This window comes from Chrysochloris asiatica, unplaced genomic scaffold (genome assembly GCF_000296735.1).
Source record: "Chrysochloris asiatica unplaced genomic scaffold, ChrAsi1.0 scaffold00059, whole genome shotgun sequence".
Taxonomy (NCBI): Eukaryota; Metazoa; Chordata; class Mammalia; order Afrosoricida; family Chrysochloridae; genus Chrysochloris; species Chrysochloris asiatica.
The window spans coordinates 8893706-8906543 of NW_006408577.1; the positions used below are offsets into that span (position 1 = coordinate 8893706).

Here is a 12838-nt window from a genome sequence, read left to right on the forward strand (position 1 = left end):
GGGGCACAGAGGGATTAGGCTTCTACCGACTGACTAAATTGTATACACTGTGGTTTAAATGGATGATACTTTCAGGGAAAAGTGAAGATTCGACTGTGGTCCTCTTAGACCAGGCTCTAGGCGAGATTGCGACAACTCAGAGGCCCTCAAACTCCAATGTCAAGGGGCCTGCGTAGGCTTAGAGCGCGAGTGACTATTCTTCTGGGGGCCCCACCTTTCAGAATTTAGAATGCAGAGAGGTTGGGGCCTCGGGGACACAGGCACTGGTCATTCTCGGTCCGGACAGGACTGAGGGACAGGGAAGGGGTGCAAGGGAAGGCGGGAGGGGTGCCCCGCAAGGTGTCAGGGAGGCCTGAGTAGGCCATGGAGCTGTACCTCAGTGCCTGCTCCAAGGCTGCTGACGCCGCTGCCACCAAGGTTTCTGCCAGTGGCCTGGCTGCGGACAGCCAGCTATGTGGAGATGTGAGTGGCTGCCCCCAAGGCCTCACTGCCCCCCACAAGGCCTCATGGCCTGGTGCAGTAGGCGGGTGGGGAGGGACTTGCCATGGGCAAAGAGCGGCTCCTAACCGCCCTTCTTCCAGCGCTCGTGCAAAGGCCGGGTGGCGCGGGCTGCGCTGGCCTCAACTGGATGTGGCCTGTCCAGAGGACAGTGGTGGATACTCGCTCAACAGGAGGCTTTGGGGTCTAGGCAGGCCTGATTCCCTCAACCCTGAGTATAAACTTCTGAGGTTTATTTGGAGATTTGAAGTGGGAATAAATTAGCTGAAATTTTATGTAATTCCTAATAGAAAAGACAAAAACTCTCCAATTGCATCTGACAGGGAGCGCACAAAACCCACTTTCCAGGGGTCGGAGCAGCTCAACTACTGGATCTACCTCTTGGGGTCAAGCTGCCTGTGATCCCAGGAAGCAACACTGTATTCTACACTACGAGTTTAAGTGAAAGGGTAAACGAATTTTTAATTGGTTTACACTGATTTGCTATTAATTTCCGAGGTTACATCACAAAAAATCCATTAATGGATTCGGCATTTAACACAACAAGAAAACAAATAAATAAACCCTTATTTAATCCTATGTTGATGTTTAGGGTATCAAATATATAGGATATTATGTTTTGTAAAATGGAGGGTTAGTGAAAAAGAGGAAGACACCCCAAGGAGATGGAGTGACACAGTGGCAGAAGCAATGGGCTCTTTTGTGCATAGGTTCTCTATCAATTGGAAATGACTTGAGAGTACGTAAGGACAACAGTAACAGTATCCAACAATTCCATATAGGATGGAATGGGCAGAATATTAGGTTAGAAAGATTGGATTTTCAGTCCTGTTTTTTAACTTAAGGAAATCATTTTCATGCTTCTCTATTATAAATCGATTTGCCCATTTAGTTAATGTTGATTTATTTAGGAACAAGTTTGATTGAAAGATGTCAAATTATCAGTAGTGGCTGGTATGCTATGATGTCCACCAATAGTAACTCTAATTACAAAATACTTCTGTGTGATTTGATTTTAAGATAAATTCTCTTTCACACACAAAGTTGAAAGAAAGAAAAAAAAGTGTAGTTAAACTGAGTTAACTTGTTTTGTACCTCAATCTCACTCTCAGATCCTTTGAAGAGCCTTCTAATTTTGTTCCAATCCCACTAACCAGTCTTTTCTCCCACCCAGAGCCTCACTTTCCATAGATTGAGGTGTTTTATATGTAGATTGTGGTCTTTGATATCTACCCACATATACCATGTTAATATTTCTGTGCTTTTGTCCCCTGACTTCACAAACTTGGCATAGCCTCTCTTTTCCTCTTCAGTCTGTGAATTTGAACCCTCCTTCAAGATCCTTCCTGGGCTGTCACATTCCCCAATGAATCTTTCCTTAGATTCCCTACTATCTTTTGTTTGTAACAATCTCACTCAGCACTGACTCATGCTGGGTTGTAGTGTGTAATTGTACTTCCTTCCCTAAAGCCCTTTCAGACTCCTGATGTGACACTGTATGAACAGCACTGGTCTATAAACCACAAGGTTAACAGCTCAAACTCACCAGCTGCTCCTCGGAAACTGGGTCACCATAAGTTGGAACCCAATCAGTGGTACTTAACAGCAAGCCGTTTCATGAGTCCTGGTGTGGTGCTGTAGGAAGCATTGGATCAAAAGATCAGTTTGAACTGCAAGGTTGGTGGTTCAAACTCACCAGCCGCTTCTCAGAAATCCTATACAAGGTTGCTATGACTCAGAACCAATGCGACCAATGTGATGGTACTTAACAAAAGAGCCCTTTCATGATTTTATCTATAACATCTATTTCCAGCTTCCCCAGCCTTTGGCTAAGTAGTCAGTGCTAAAGATTTAATATATTCTTATTGAATAGTTAAGGCACAACGGAGCTAGTGCTCAACTGCTAACCAAATGATCAGTGGTTCGAACTCACCAACCCCTTCGCATAAGAGAGATGTGGCACTTTGCTTATATTGGAAACCCTATGGGGCAATTCTAGTTTTCATGTTGGGTCAACTGTAACTCAAGTGGATGGATTCAATAGCAATTCACTGTTGTGGAGTTTTTTTGTTTTTGTTTTTGTTTTAATGATTGTTTGCTTTGGTCACCATCACAAAATCTTTTGTAAAAAGAAATTCTGAATGACTCCTTTATCCTTCTGTTTATGATGTCATCAGAAATGAGTAGAAACTATGAGATTGATATTTGATACTTTCCTAATGAGCATGATTTTTAAAGTGAGTTTTGTTGTTTATGCATTATAATTTATCTTTTTGAAAATCATCTCTTCTATTAGACTAGAGCAAGCTAACCAAAAATGTATCAAACTCCACAAATTGACTGGGTCATACCTACACAAACTAGTTTTCCTGAAACATACTTGAAAGCTATTTCATTACTAGTGATGTTACTCCTCATTAGTGTGTAAACTTAGTCCTAGATTTTATATCTTCTTCCCATATAAGGAGTCCCCAAGATGCTGTGGGATAGGCATTGGACTGAGCAGCAGTTCAAATCCATCAGCCATTCCGAGGGAGAAAGATGAGACTGTCTGTCTGCTCCTGTAAACATTTACCATCTCAGAATGCATACACAGGGTCATCATGAGTCAAAACCAACTCAATGACAGTGGATTGGGGTCCTCAAATATATTCTGTGTTCTGTCATGCTAATTTCTCTCCTCCAGTGAACATTTGTTAGTACACTTGTGAAATACTTTTTTCAGATACTTTCTCTACTCTTATTACATTGTTGTTGTTGTGAAATGCTGTTGAGTTGGTTCCAACTCATTGTGACCCTGTATAGGTTTTCCAAGGAGTGGTTGGTGGGTTTGAACTGCTAATCCTATGCTTAGTAGTCCAGTGCTTGTCCTATAGTGCCTCACCAGGACCCCCTTTTTACATTATTGTTGTTGTTCTTAAGTGTGTTCTGATTCATAGCAACCCTTTATAGGGTTTCCAAGCCTTTAAATCTTCGCAGATGCAGAAAGCCTCTTCTGTCTCCTGTGGAGCAGCTGGGCTCAAACCATGGACTTGGTGGTTCAAAGTCCAGTGTTTATCATATGGAGCCACTGCGCTTCATTGAGAAACTACCTATGAAAGAGAAAGGAGGAACTCATAAAGTCAGTCTTCAGGGAACCAGTATGATGCATTATTATGCTTTGATAAGTATTTTTTTTTGCATATTAATTAATAATGAACATTACTAATGTTTATTACATTCATATCCTAAAAAAGCTTATTAATTTAAGCATTAATAATAATGCACCATACTAGTTCCTTGAAGAGTAACTTTGTGAGTTCCCCTTTTTTTTTCACCTCTTCAATAAAGCAATACTTTTTATCTACTTTTAGTTTTGTTGTTATTGTGTTTATTTTCTAAATAGAAACCTATTATTTTAATTGACAATAGAGGGCTACACTGGCTGCAATGAATGACCTTGTTAACACACATTATTTTTACAGCTCAGTAGCCCAGATTTAATCTTGAAAAACATATGCCTGTCATAGCATAAGGTCAACATCTAAAACAATCTACTCCTTGTCTAATGATGGTTGATTGTGTTCCTTCTAGAAATGATAAGGGCTTCCTCTCTGGTCTAGCAATGAATTCTATCACTGAGTTAAGACATTGCCTTATTGGATCCCTTTCTACTTTCTCTGGAAATGATTTATAATCAAGGAATCCAGCTTTTTTATTTAGGTCTCTTGGGAGGCATTAACATCTGGTGTTAAACAAGAAGTCAGCAACTTTCCATGGAAGCTTTTAAGTGGATCAGTAAAGTCAGGATCCTGTCTTACTCCTCCCATCTTGCTCCTTTGCTCACATACAAAATATCTACCTAGACTCCTGATGTGACTAGGTTGGATAAGCACTGGGCTGCTAACCACAAGGTTGACACTTCAAACAGCTCCTTGAAAACCCTATACAGGGTCTTTATCAGTTGGAGCTGACGCAATGGCATTTAAAAGCAACAACAGGAAGCCCTAAAACTCTGAATAGCATCTCATTTCAGGAATTGGAATGAGGTGGTAGCTACCACTAACCTGAAAACAGAGGTCAAAGAATGGCATCTGCAAGCAGGTCTGATTTGGTGCACAGTAAAGGAGCTCTGGTAGCGTAGTGGTTACGAATCGGGCTGCGAACCTTAAGGTCAGCGGTTCAAAACTACCAGCCGCTCCGCGGGAGAAAGATGAGGCTTTCTACTCCCGTAAAAATTTACACCCTCAGAAACCCTGTACAGGGTCGCTATGGGTCGGAACCGACTCGATGGCACTTAACAACAACATTGTGTAATAGTATAATTTGAATCTGTACCAGTAAATAGAGCAGCTGTTTTCTGGTTTGCCGAACTCACACCCATTCCTATTGTAGGTCACCTGAACCTAGTTCCTACTTTGACATCACTTTGGACTTAAACTTCCATTTTTTTCTGACTAAGCAAATTGAAAAGAAAATACAAAGAAAGGATACAAAAACAAAAATAAGAACAGCTTCCACTTCTACTCCTATCCCTTAAATTTTCCTCTTCCTCCTGGCAATCCACTATCATCCTGCTATTGACAAATGAACTAAGAATTCACATCATAAAAAAAATCCACCTTGATGAAGTTTTAATTCACAAATTAGATGAATACCTTAGCATTTTATCTATACTAATGAATGTAGAAGGAGCTCTGGTAGCATAGTGGTTATGATTTGGACTGCTAACCTCAGGGTCAGCAATTTGAAGCTACCAACTGTTCTGTGGGAGAAAGATGAGGCTTTCTGCTCCCCTAAAGACTTACAGCCTTAGAAACCAGTGCAGGATCACTATGAGTTGGAACCAACTCAACGGAACATAACAACAACAGTGAATATAGAAACATGACCATTAGGTGACTGTCTTACCATCATTTTATATGTTAATAGTTATTATAAAAGGCTGTATTTGATATTTACATATATAGAGAAATCACACTATAAATATATTTTTTAATAATTTGCTATTCACTATCTTGAATTGTATAATATAGCTTTTCAATTTTCTCCTGAATATAGTCCTCATCAATTGTTGGGTTGATAAGACTTTTGTTGTTGTTGTTGTTAGGTGCCGTCGAGTGGGTACTGACTCATAGCAACCTTATGCAAAGCAGAATGAAACACTGCCCAATCCTGGGCCAACCTCACTACTGTTGCCATGCTTGAGTCCATCAATGGCCAATCCATCTCATTGGGGGTCTTCTTCTTTTTCTCTGACCCTCCACAGTACCAAACATGATATCCTTCTCCAGTGACAGTCTTCCTTATTCACTGTCCAGCTTTTGCATGCATATATGGTTATTGAAAATACATGGCTTGAGTCAGGCACACCTTAGTCCTCAAGCTGACATCTTTGCTCTTCAACACTTTAAAAAGTTCTTGTGCAGCAGATTTGCCTAATGCAATATCTCATTTGATTTCTTGACTGCTGCTTCTGTGAGTGTTAATAGTTGATCCAAGAAGTCATTGACAACTTGAATCTTTTCTCCATTGATAAGAATGTTGTTTATTGGTACAGTGGTGAGGATTTTTGTTTTCTTTACATTAAGATCTTCATCAGTAAATGTTTAAGTCCTCTTCACTTTCAGTAAGCAGGGTTGTATCATCTGCATATTGCAGGTTGTTAATGAGTCTTCCTCCAATCCTGATGCCACATTTTTCTTCATAGGACCCAGTTTCTTACATTATTTGCTCAACATACAGGTTGAATAAGTATGGTGAAAGAACACAACCTTGTCGCACACCATTCTTAATTTTAAATCATTAAGTGTTCCTATGTTTTGTTCGAACAACTGCCTCTTGGTCCAGGCACAGTTTCCTCATGAGCACAATTTAGTGTTCTGGAATACTCATACTTCGCAATGTTGTCCATAGCTTGTTGTGATCTACACAATCGAAAGCTTTTGTGTAGTCAATAAAACACAGGTAAACATCTTTCTGATATTCTCTGCTTTCAGCCAAGATACATTGGTCATCAGCAATGATATCCCTCGTTCTCCGGCCTCTTCTGAATCTGGCTTGAACTTCCGGTAGTTCTCTGTCAATGTATGCTTGCAGTTGTTTCTGTATTACATTTAGTAAAACTTTACTCACATGGGATATCAAAGAGTTTGTCCGATGATTTCTATATTCCATTGGGTCACCTCTCTTTGGAATGGGCACAAATATAGATCTCTTCCAATCAGTTGGCCAGATAGTTGTCTTCCAAATTTCTTGACAGAGATGAGTGAGTGCCTCCTCTGCCTTCTTAGTTTCTTGAAATATTTCAATTTTAATTCCATCAATTCCTGGTGCCTTGTTCTTTGCCAATTCCTTCAATGCACCTTCAACTTCGAAGCTCCTTTGGTATCATTGGCTCTTGATCATATGCTACCTCTTGAAATGGTTTAACATCCAATATTTCCTTTTATCTTAAGACTTTAAGATAGGATAAATCTTTAATCTACATTCTTTAGCATTAAAGTTTTATTTCTATTCTTTGTTGATAAAGTTATTTCCATGAATCATTGTGAGTTTTTTTGTTTTTTTTTTTTAACTTAAGATGATTGACATAAAATAATAGCAATTACTATGATCCTTTTGACTCCTGGTGTGACACTGTAAGATAAACACTGGACTGAAAGGTCAGTTTGAAATGCAGGGCCAGTGGTTCAAACCCACCAGCCACTCCTTGGAAACTTTATACATTTGCACTATAAATTGGAACCAACTCAAGGGCACTTAACAACAACAACAAAATTATTCTTTTATCCTTTTATACACTCCCTTGACCTGGGAAAAGCACAAGGAAAAGAAGAAACCTAGCATTGGTTTTAGGACCCCATAAAATTATGTCTTATTTTATTCCTTTTTCTGTTTGCTTTGCTTTTCTGTCTTATATTAGCCAGTTCCTTACATGGGGATCATGTAAGGAGCTAATGAAGTGAGAATGTTGTTGTTGTTAAGTGTCATCGAGTCAATTCCAACCCATAGCAACCCTGTATAAGGTTTCCAAGGAGCAATTGGTGAGCTTAAGCCACAGACCTTGCAGTTCAAATGACTTTGCAGTCTGATGCATTAGCCCACAGCACCACACCAGGACTCCTCAAGTGAGAATGGGTTGTTACAAAAGGGGAATAGAGGAAGTTACAACAGTTAAATTTGCTCAACACAGATCTTTACGTGGTTAGTTCAAACTCTTCATGTATGTTTAATTTTCAGTGAATATTCTAGTCATTTCAATTAGTTAATTTAAAAGTCAGAATTAATTGTGAATTTTAAATATTTTTAATCTGTTTTTGCAGCTTTTTCGACCTTCTTATGATTTTAACCTGACTGATCCTTATTGTAGACTTCTTGAAAACCAATATAAAAGTCTTCATGATCCACATTTAAGAGAATACTATAAACGTAAAGATATCCTGAGAAGGTTAAAGAAAGGTGGCTACATCACCAGCAATAATAAAGTGGGTTAAAAATTACTTCTTGTTAGTCACTGTAAATCTTAATATAAGCTTGCATCTGTACCTCACCAGGGGGAATGTATTTCCTTTTAAGTTGTTCATGAGAAGTTGCTTAAATGGAAATTCCCTAAAGTATTCAGTATTTGGGTCAAGGAAATTAGTGAACATTTTTTAACTGAGACCTACTTCTTCCTTTTTTTTTACAATGAGAAAAGGTGATTGGATTACCTAAAGTCTTTAGGACTTAAAGGTACATAAATAATTTTCTCAGTTATATCATAGTCCACCTTCTGTATCTCTAAAGGTATGATACAATCATCAACAATTATGCTTATATACTCTTTAAAAATGTGAGACAGAATGGAAACCTAGAAAAATATTTAGCTAGATAGAACACATTCTTATTGGGGTTAAGCATGGCTATTTCATTGGTAATTTAATACCTAATTGTATATACTAAATCTCTTATTATTATATAAGTCATTTTAATAAAGGATTAATATTGGGATAGATATTTCCTGATGATTAGCACTTGTAGAGAGATATTGCTTGAAAATTTTTAGCAAAATGTGTTATTACTTTCATACAAATGTATTATTAGAATGTATGCTTTCTTTATTTCTCTAAATAGTAATTTTAATAACTGCTAAATATGCATATATTTTGTTTTGCTTTGTTTTAGATTGTTTGTTCCTTGAAAGAATGGAATAAGTATAGGCAATATCTTACCAGTTTAAAAATAGACTTTGAAAGAAACTATGCAAGAGAGCAAGTAAGTTAAACAGTTAAATTTAATTTCTTACATATGGTTTAAAAGACAGGTCTACTTGTATGTAGAACATTTTATTTTAATATTATGTCCTTTAATTATTGGAGTAACTAACCAAATAAGATTTCCAAATGAAAATTTAGAACAAAAATGGACAATATTAACTCCAAACTCCACTGCCTTCTAATCCTTTCTTAACCTATAGCAACCGTCTTAAGACAGAGTAGAACTTATAAAGTTTCCAAGACAAGCAGACAGCTTTATTTTTCTTCCAAAAAAATGCTGTGAGTTTGAACAACTGACCTTGAGTTTAGTGGTCCAATGCTTAACTGCTTTAAGTTCTCTAAGACATATACTCAGTATAGAAACCCTATACTGAGTCGCTATGAATCAGAACTGACTCGACAGTACTTAACAGCAACAATATACTGAACCAAGAAGAGGAAAGAAACCAGGACATTTATTAATATGCCAATGGTAACTGGCATAATCACTAGTTAATTTGCTACTCAGATGTGTTCCTACTTGATCTGGGACAAATAGGAAAAATCTATTGTGACAGCAAGATTTTACCCCAAACAAGCAAGTAATAGCAGAGGAAAACTGAGTAGCTAGATGTCTTACAGATATCTCCAAGAACATGTACACTATGTGTTTGTGCATTCACACACATGCACTTGTATTCATAGAATTAAAAAAAAAAAAAAAAAATGGCCTTAAAGGTGAAATAGAATAGTTTAGTGTAGAATGAGTAGGTACACAAAGTGGCTTCCTTTTGATGTGCCTCAAAGGTGTGTGTATGTTGTTTGTGTTCATGTTCTAGAGAGCTAGATAAAACTGAGAAAAATATGCATATATCTGTGTATATGTACTTATTTTCTCCATTCAGGAGGAATGAATACAAATAACAATAGTCCTACAGGTATATTGGAGTCCTGGTGTGGCACTGTGGGCTAATGTCAGACTGCAAAGTCCTTTGAACTGCAAGGTTGGTAGTTCAAGTTCACCAGCTGCTCCTTGGAAACCCTATACAGAGTCATAATGGGTCGGAATTGACTTGATGTCACATAACAGCAATATACCCTCACTACATTTCCTTCTCTGTACTTATAGATTTTTCTCTATCATTTATTCCACATTGCATGTCTTCAGAATGGGTTTTGTTATTGATAGATGCCATTGAGGTGGTTCCTAGTCACAACAACCCTATGCACAACAGAAAGAAACACTGCCCAGTCCTGCACCATCCTTACAATTGTTATGCTTGAACCAATTGCTACTGCCACTGTGTCAGTCCATCTCCTTGGATGTCTTCCTCTTTTTCACTGACATTCCATTTTACCAAGCATGATGTCCTTCTTCAGGGGTTGGACCCTTCTGATAATATGTCCAAAACATGAGAGACAAAGTTGAGCTATCATGTCTTCTAAGGACCAGTCTCACTGTATTTCTTCTAAGACAGGTTTTTTTTTTTTCTTTTTTCTTCTGGCAGTCCATGGTATTTTTAATATTCTTCTCCATCACCATCATTTACATACACTGATTCTTCTAAAGGCTTTCTTATTCATTATCCAACTTTCCCATTTCTATGAAGTGATTGGAAATACCATGGCTTGGGTCAGGCACACCTTGCTCCTCAAACTGACATCTTTACTCTTTAACAAAATTGTTGTTGTTGGTAAGTGCCATTGAGTAATTTCTGCCTCATAGATAGCCTATATAGAGTTTCCAAAGATCCCCTGGTGGGTTTGAACTGCCGGTTTTGTAGTTAGCTGTCCAGTGCTTATCCTACAGCGCCATATCAAGAGTCCCTTTAGCAAAATAGTTAACTTTTATTTTAAGAGAGAGAGATGTTTTGATTTTGCGTCAGTTGTCCGAAATGGAGTAAAAGATATATGCAAAGACAATCAGACAGAATTTTACTAAACCTTAAATATAAAAAGGAATTCTGGTATAGCGCTGTAGGGAAAACACTTAACTGTTAACCACAAGGTCACAGTTCAAATCCACCAATCACTCCTTGGAAACCTTATACAGGGTCACTATGAGTCAAAACTGATTCCATGACACTTGACAACAAGAAACATAAAAGAGGCATATCAAAAGATAGTTTTGTATTGTTTCTATATTATTTTTATATAAACATATAAAAACACAATATACACATTTCTGTTTATTGTTTTGTTTTAGAAAATGCTTTCAAAAAGAATAAATAAACTGCAGGAAAATAATCACATTCCTGAACATTTTGATGTTGCACAGTTCCAAAATTGGTTGTTACAAGAAGGTACCCATTCATTTAAGGACCAAGAACTGTTAATAAGGCACAGGTAAGATAGAAGGTAATGCATGTTTTATATGTATATATGTATATGTAGTAGGTTAAAAAAAAAAAGAGAGAAGTAGGAAAGAATTGAAGGCAGGATTTAGAAACAACAACATATAAACACTATTTGATCCCTTTATGTCTCTGTATCTCACAGTGTGGCAGAAAGGGAAGGGAGACCAATGTGTATAGACATTGAAACTTTGCTGCCAAATCTAGGATGAGCAGTTTCTACTAGAAATCTCAACACTGCTAGGAACTCAACAGGTCCATCAAACGGAAAACTGAAGAAAAAATTAAATCCAAAATGTTTTCATAATAGAAGGTAGTGAAAATGTCTTGAGCACATGCCTCAGACAATAGTTTTGTTTGTTTGTTTGCTTTGTTTTTTAATTCAACTTTAAGGACTGACAGTATTAAGTCTGAGGAAGTTGGTGTCAGTCAAAATGGGTATTTGGTATCATTTTAGCTAATGTCAATATAAGCTGTGTTGTCTCCAAGAAACTGAGTTCATTTTTCTATTCCCCACGTATATTCTAATGGTAATTTAAAATTACCATTCTGTAGTCAAGCCCATTACTTAGCAATAAGGGATGATTATTTTTTTCCCCTCTTCTGTCAAGTGTTAGGTGGTGAAGGATAGGGCCCCATTACTTACTTGTCTTTTATACCTTACGGTATCATTTTGTGATAATGCTTTAATACATATTTACTTACTAGAGCTTCAGATCATAGATGGAATAGCTGATAAGAACTTGAAAATTACAAGAAAGCACAGTATCCATTTTTGTCTTCTTATAGTCTAAGCGCCATCGAGTTGGTTCCACCTCTTAGCGACCTTTTATAGATAAGGTTTCTGAGGAGTGACTGGTGAGCTTGAACCACTGACATTTCAGTTCAAAGCAACATTGCAGTCCAGCACATTAACCCACAGGACCACACCAGGACTCTTAAATTTACTGTTTTTGTTTGCTTGCTTTTTTCAGATTTGAAGTCATCACTTAAGTTTATTTGTTGATTTCAGCCTTCTTTGAAACTCACATTCCTGAACCTACTAAGTTATGGATACTTACTGTATTGCTATTTTGTTGTTGTTAAGCATCACCTAGTCAGTTGTGACTCATAGCATCCCCTATATAGGATTCCTGAGGCTGTAAATCTTTACAGGAGCAGAAAACCTCCCCTTTCTCCTGTGGAGTGAATGGGGGGCTTGAATTTCCAACCTTGTGGTTTACAGTCCAGTGCTTATTCTTTAGAGCCACTCTACTACCACTCTATATAAAATGCTTTTAGCCAGCTAGTTCCACATGTTATCCTCATCTTGACCATAATAATAAATAGTTAAATAACAGAAATTGGGGGTTGCCATGAGTTGAATTGATTAAATTTTATTATTATTTTAATAACAACAACCTACATAATGAATAAAAACATGGTGAGTTTGTAGATCAGTTTGACATGGAAGTCCATAAACAAGACTAATGTTAAAAACTGCAAAATTCTTGTAGCTCAACAAATAAAAAGTAAGCAAGGAGATGGTTTATGAATGCCAAAGTATTGAATGCCGTTATAAATGAAGAACTCAGTTTACCTTTACTATTATCTTCCCTTTAACCTAGATATTTGGATATGATACGTAGGGAATTAGAACTACTTGAACACACAGCAGAAGAGCAACGCCTTCTCCAGAGGGCTAAAGAAGAAAGACTACAGCGGGAACAAACTAGAAGAAAACTTAATCTTCGTAGAAAAATCGAAGAGGTAAGAATTAGCAAGCTTTAC

General features: G+C 37.5%; 1 protein-coding gene across 1 annotated transcript in view; it reads left to right on the top strand.

Annotated features, from left to right (window-relative positions):
• The first annotated feature begins 363 nt into the window (after positions 1-363).
• Positions 364-12838, top strand: part of FSIP2 (fibrous sheath interacting protein 2) — a 110925-nt gene continuing 98450 nt past the window's right edge. Inside the window, exons 1-6 of the mRNA XM_006864063.1 lie at positions 364-462; positions 822-947; positions 7803-7964; positions 8644-8733; positions 10921-11060; positions 12676-12817. Of these exons, the coding sequence (XP_006864125.1) occupies positions 364-462; positions 822-947; positions 7803-7964; positions 8644-8733; positions 10921-11060; positions 12676-12817 (759 nt within the window). The remainder of the gene's footprint in view (positions 463-821; positions 948-7802; positions 7965-8643; positions 8734-10920; positions 11061-12675; positions 12818-12838) is intronic.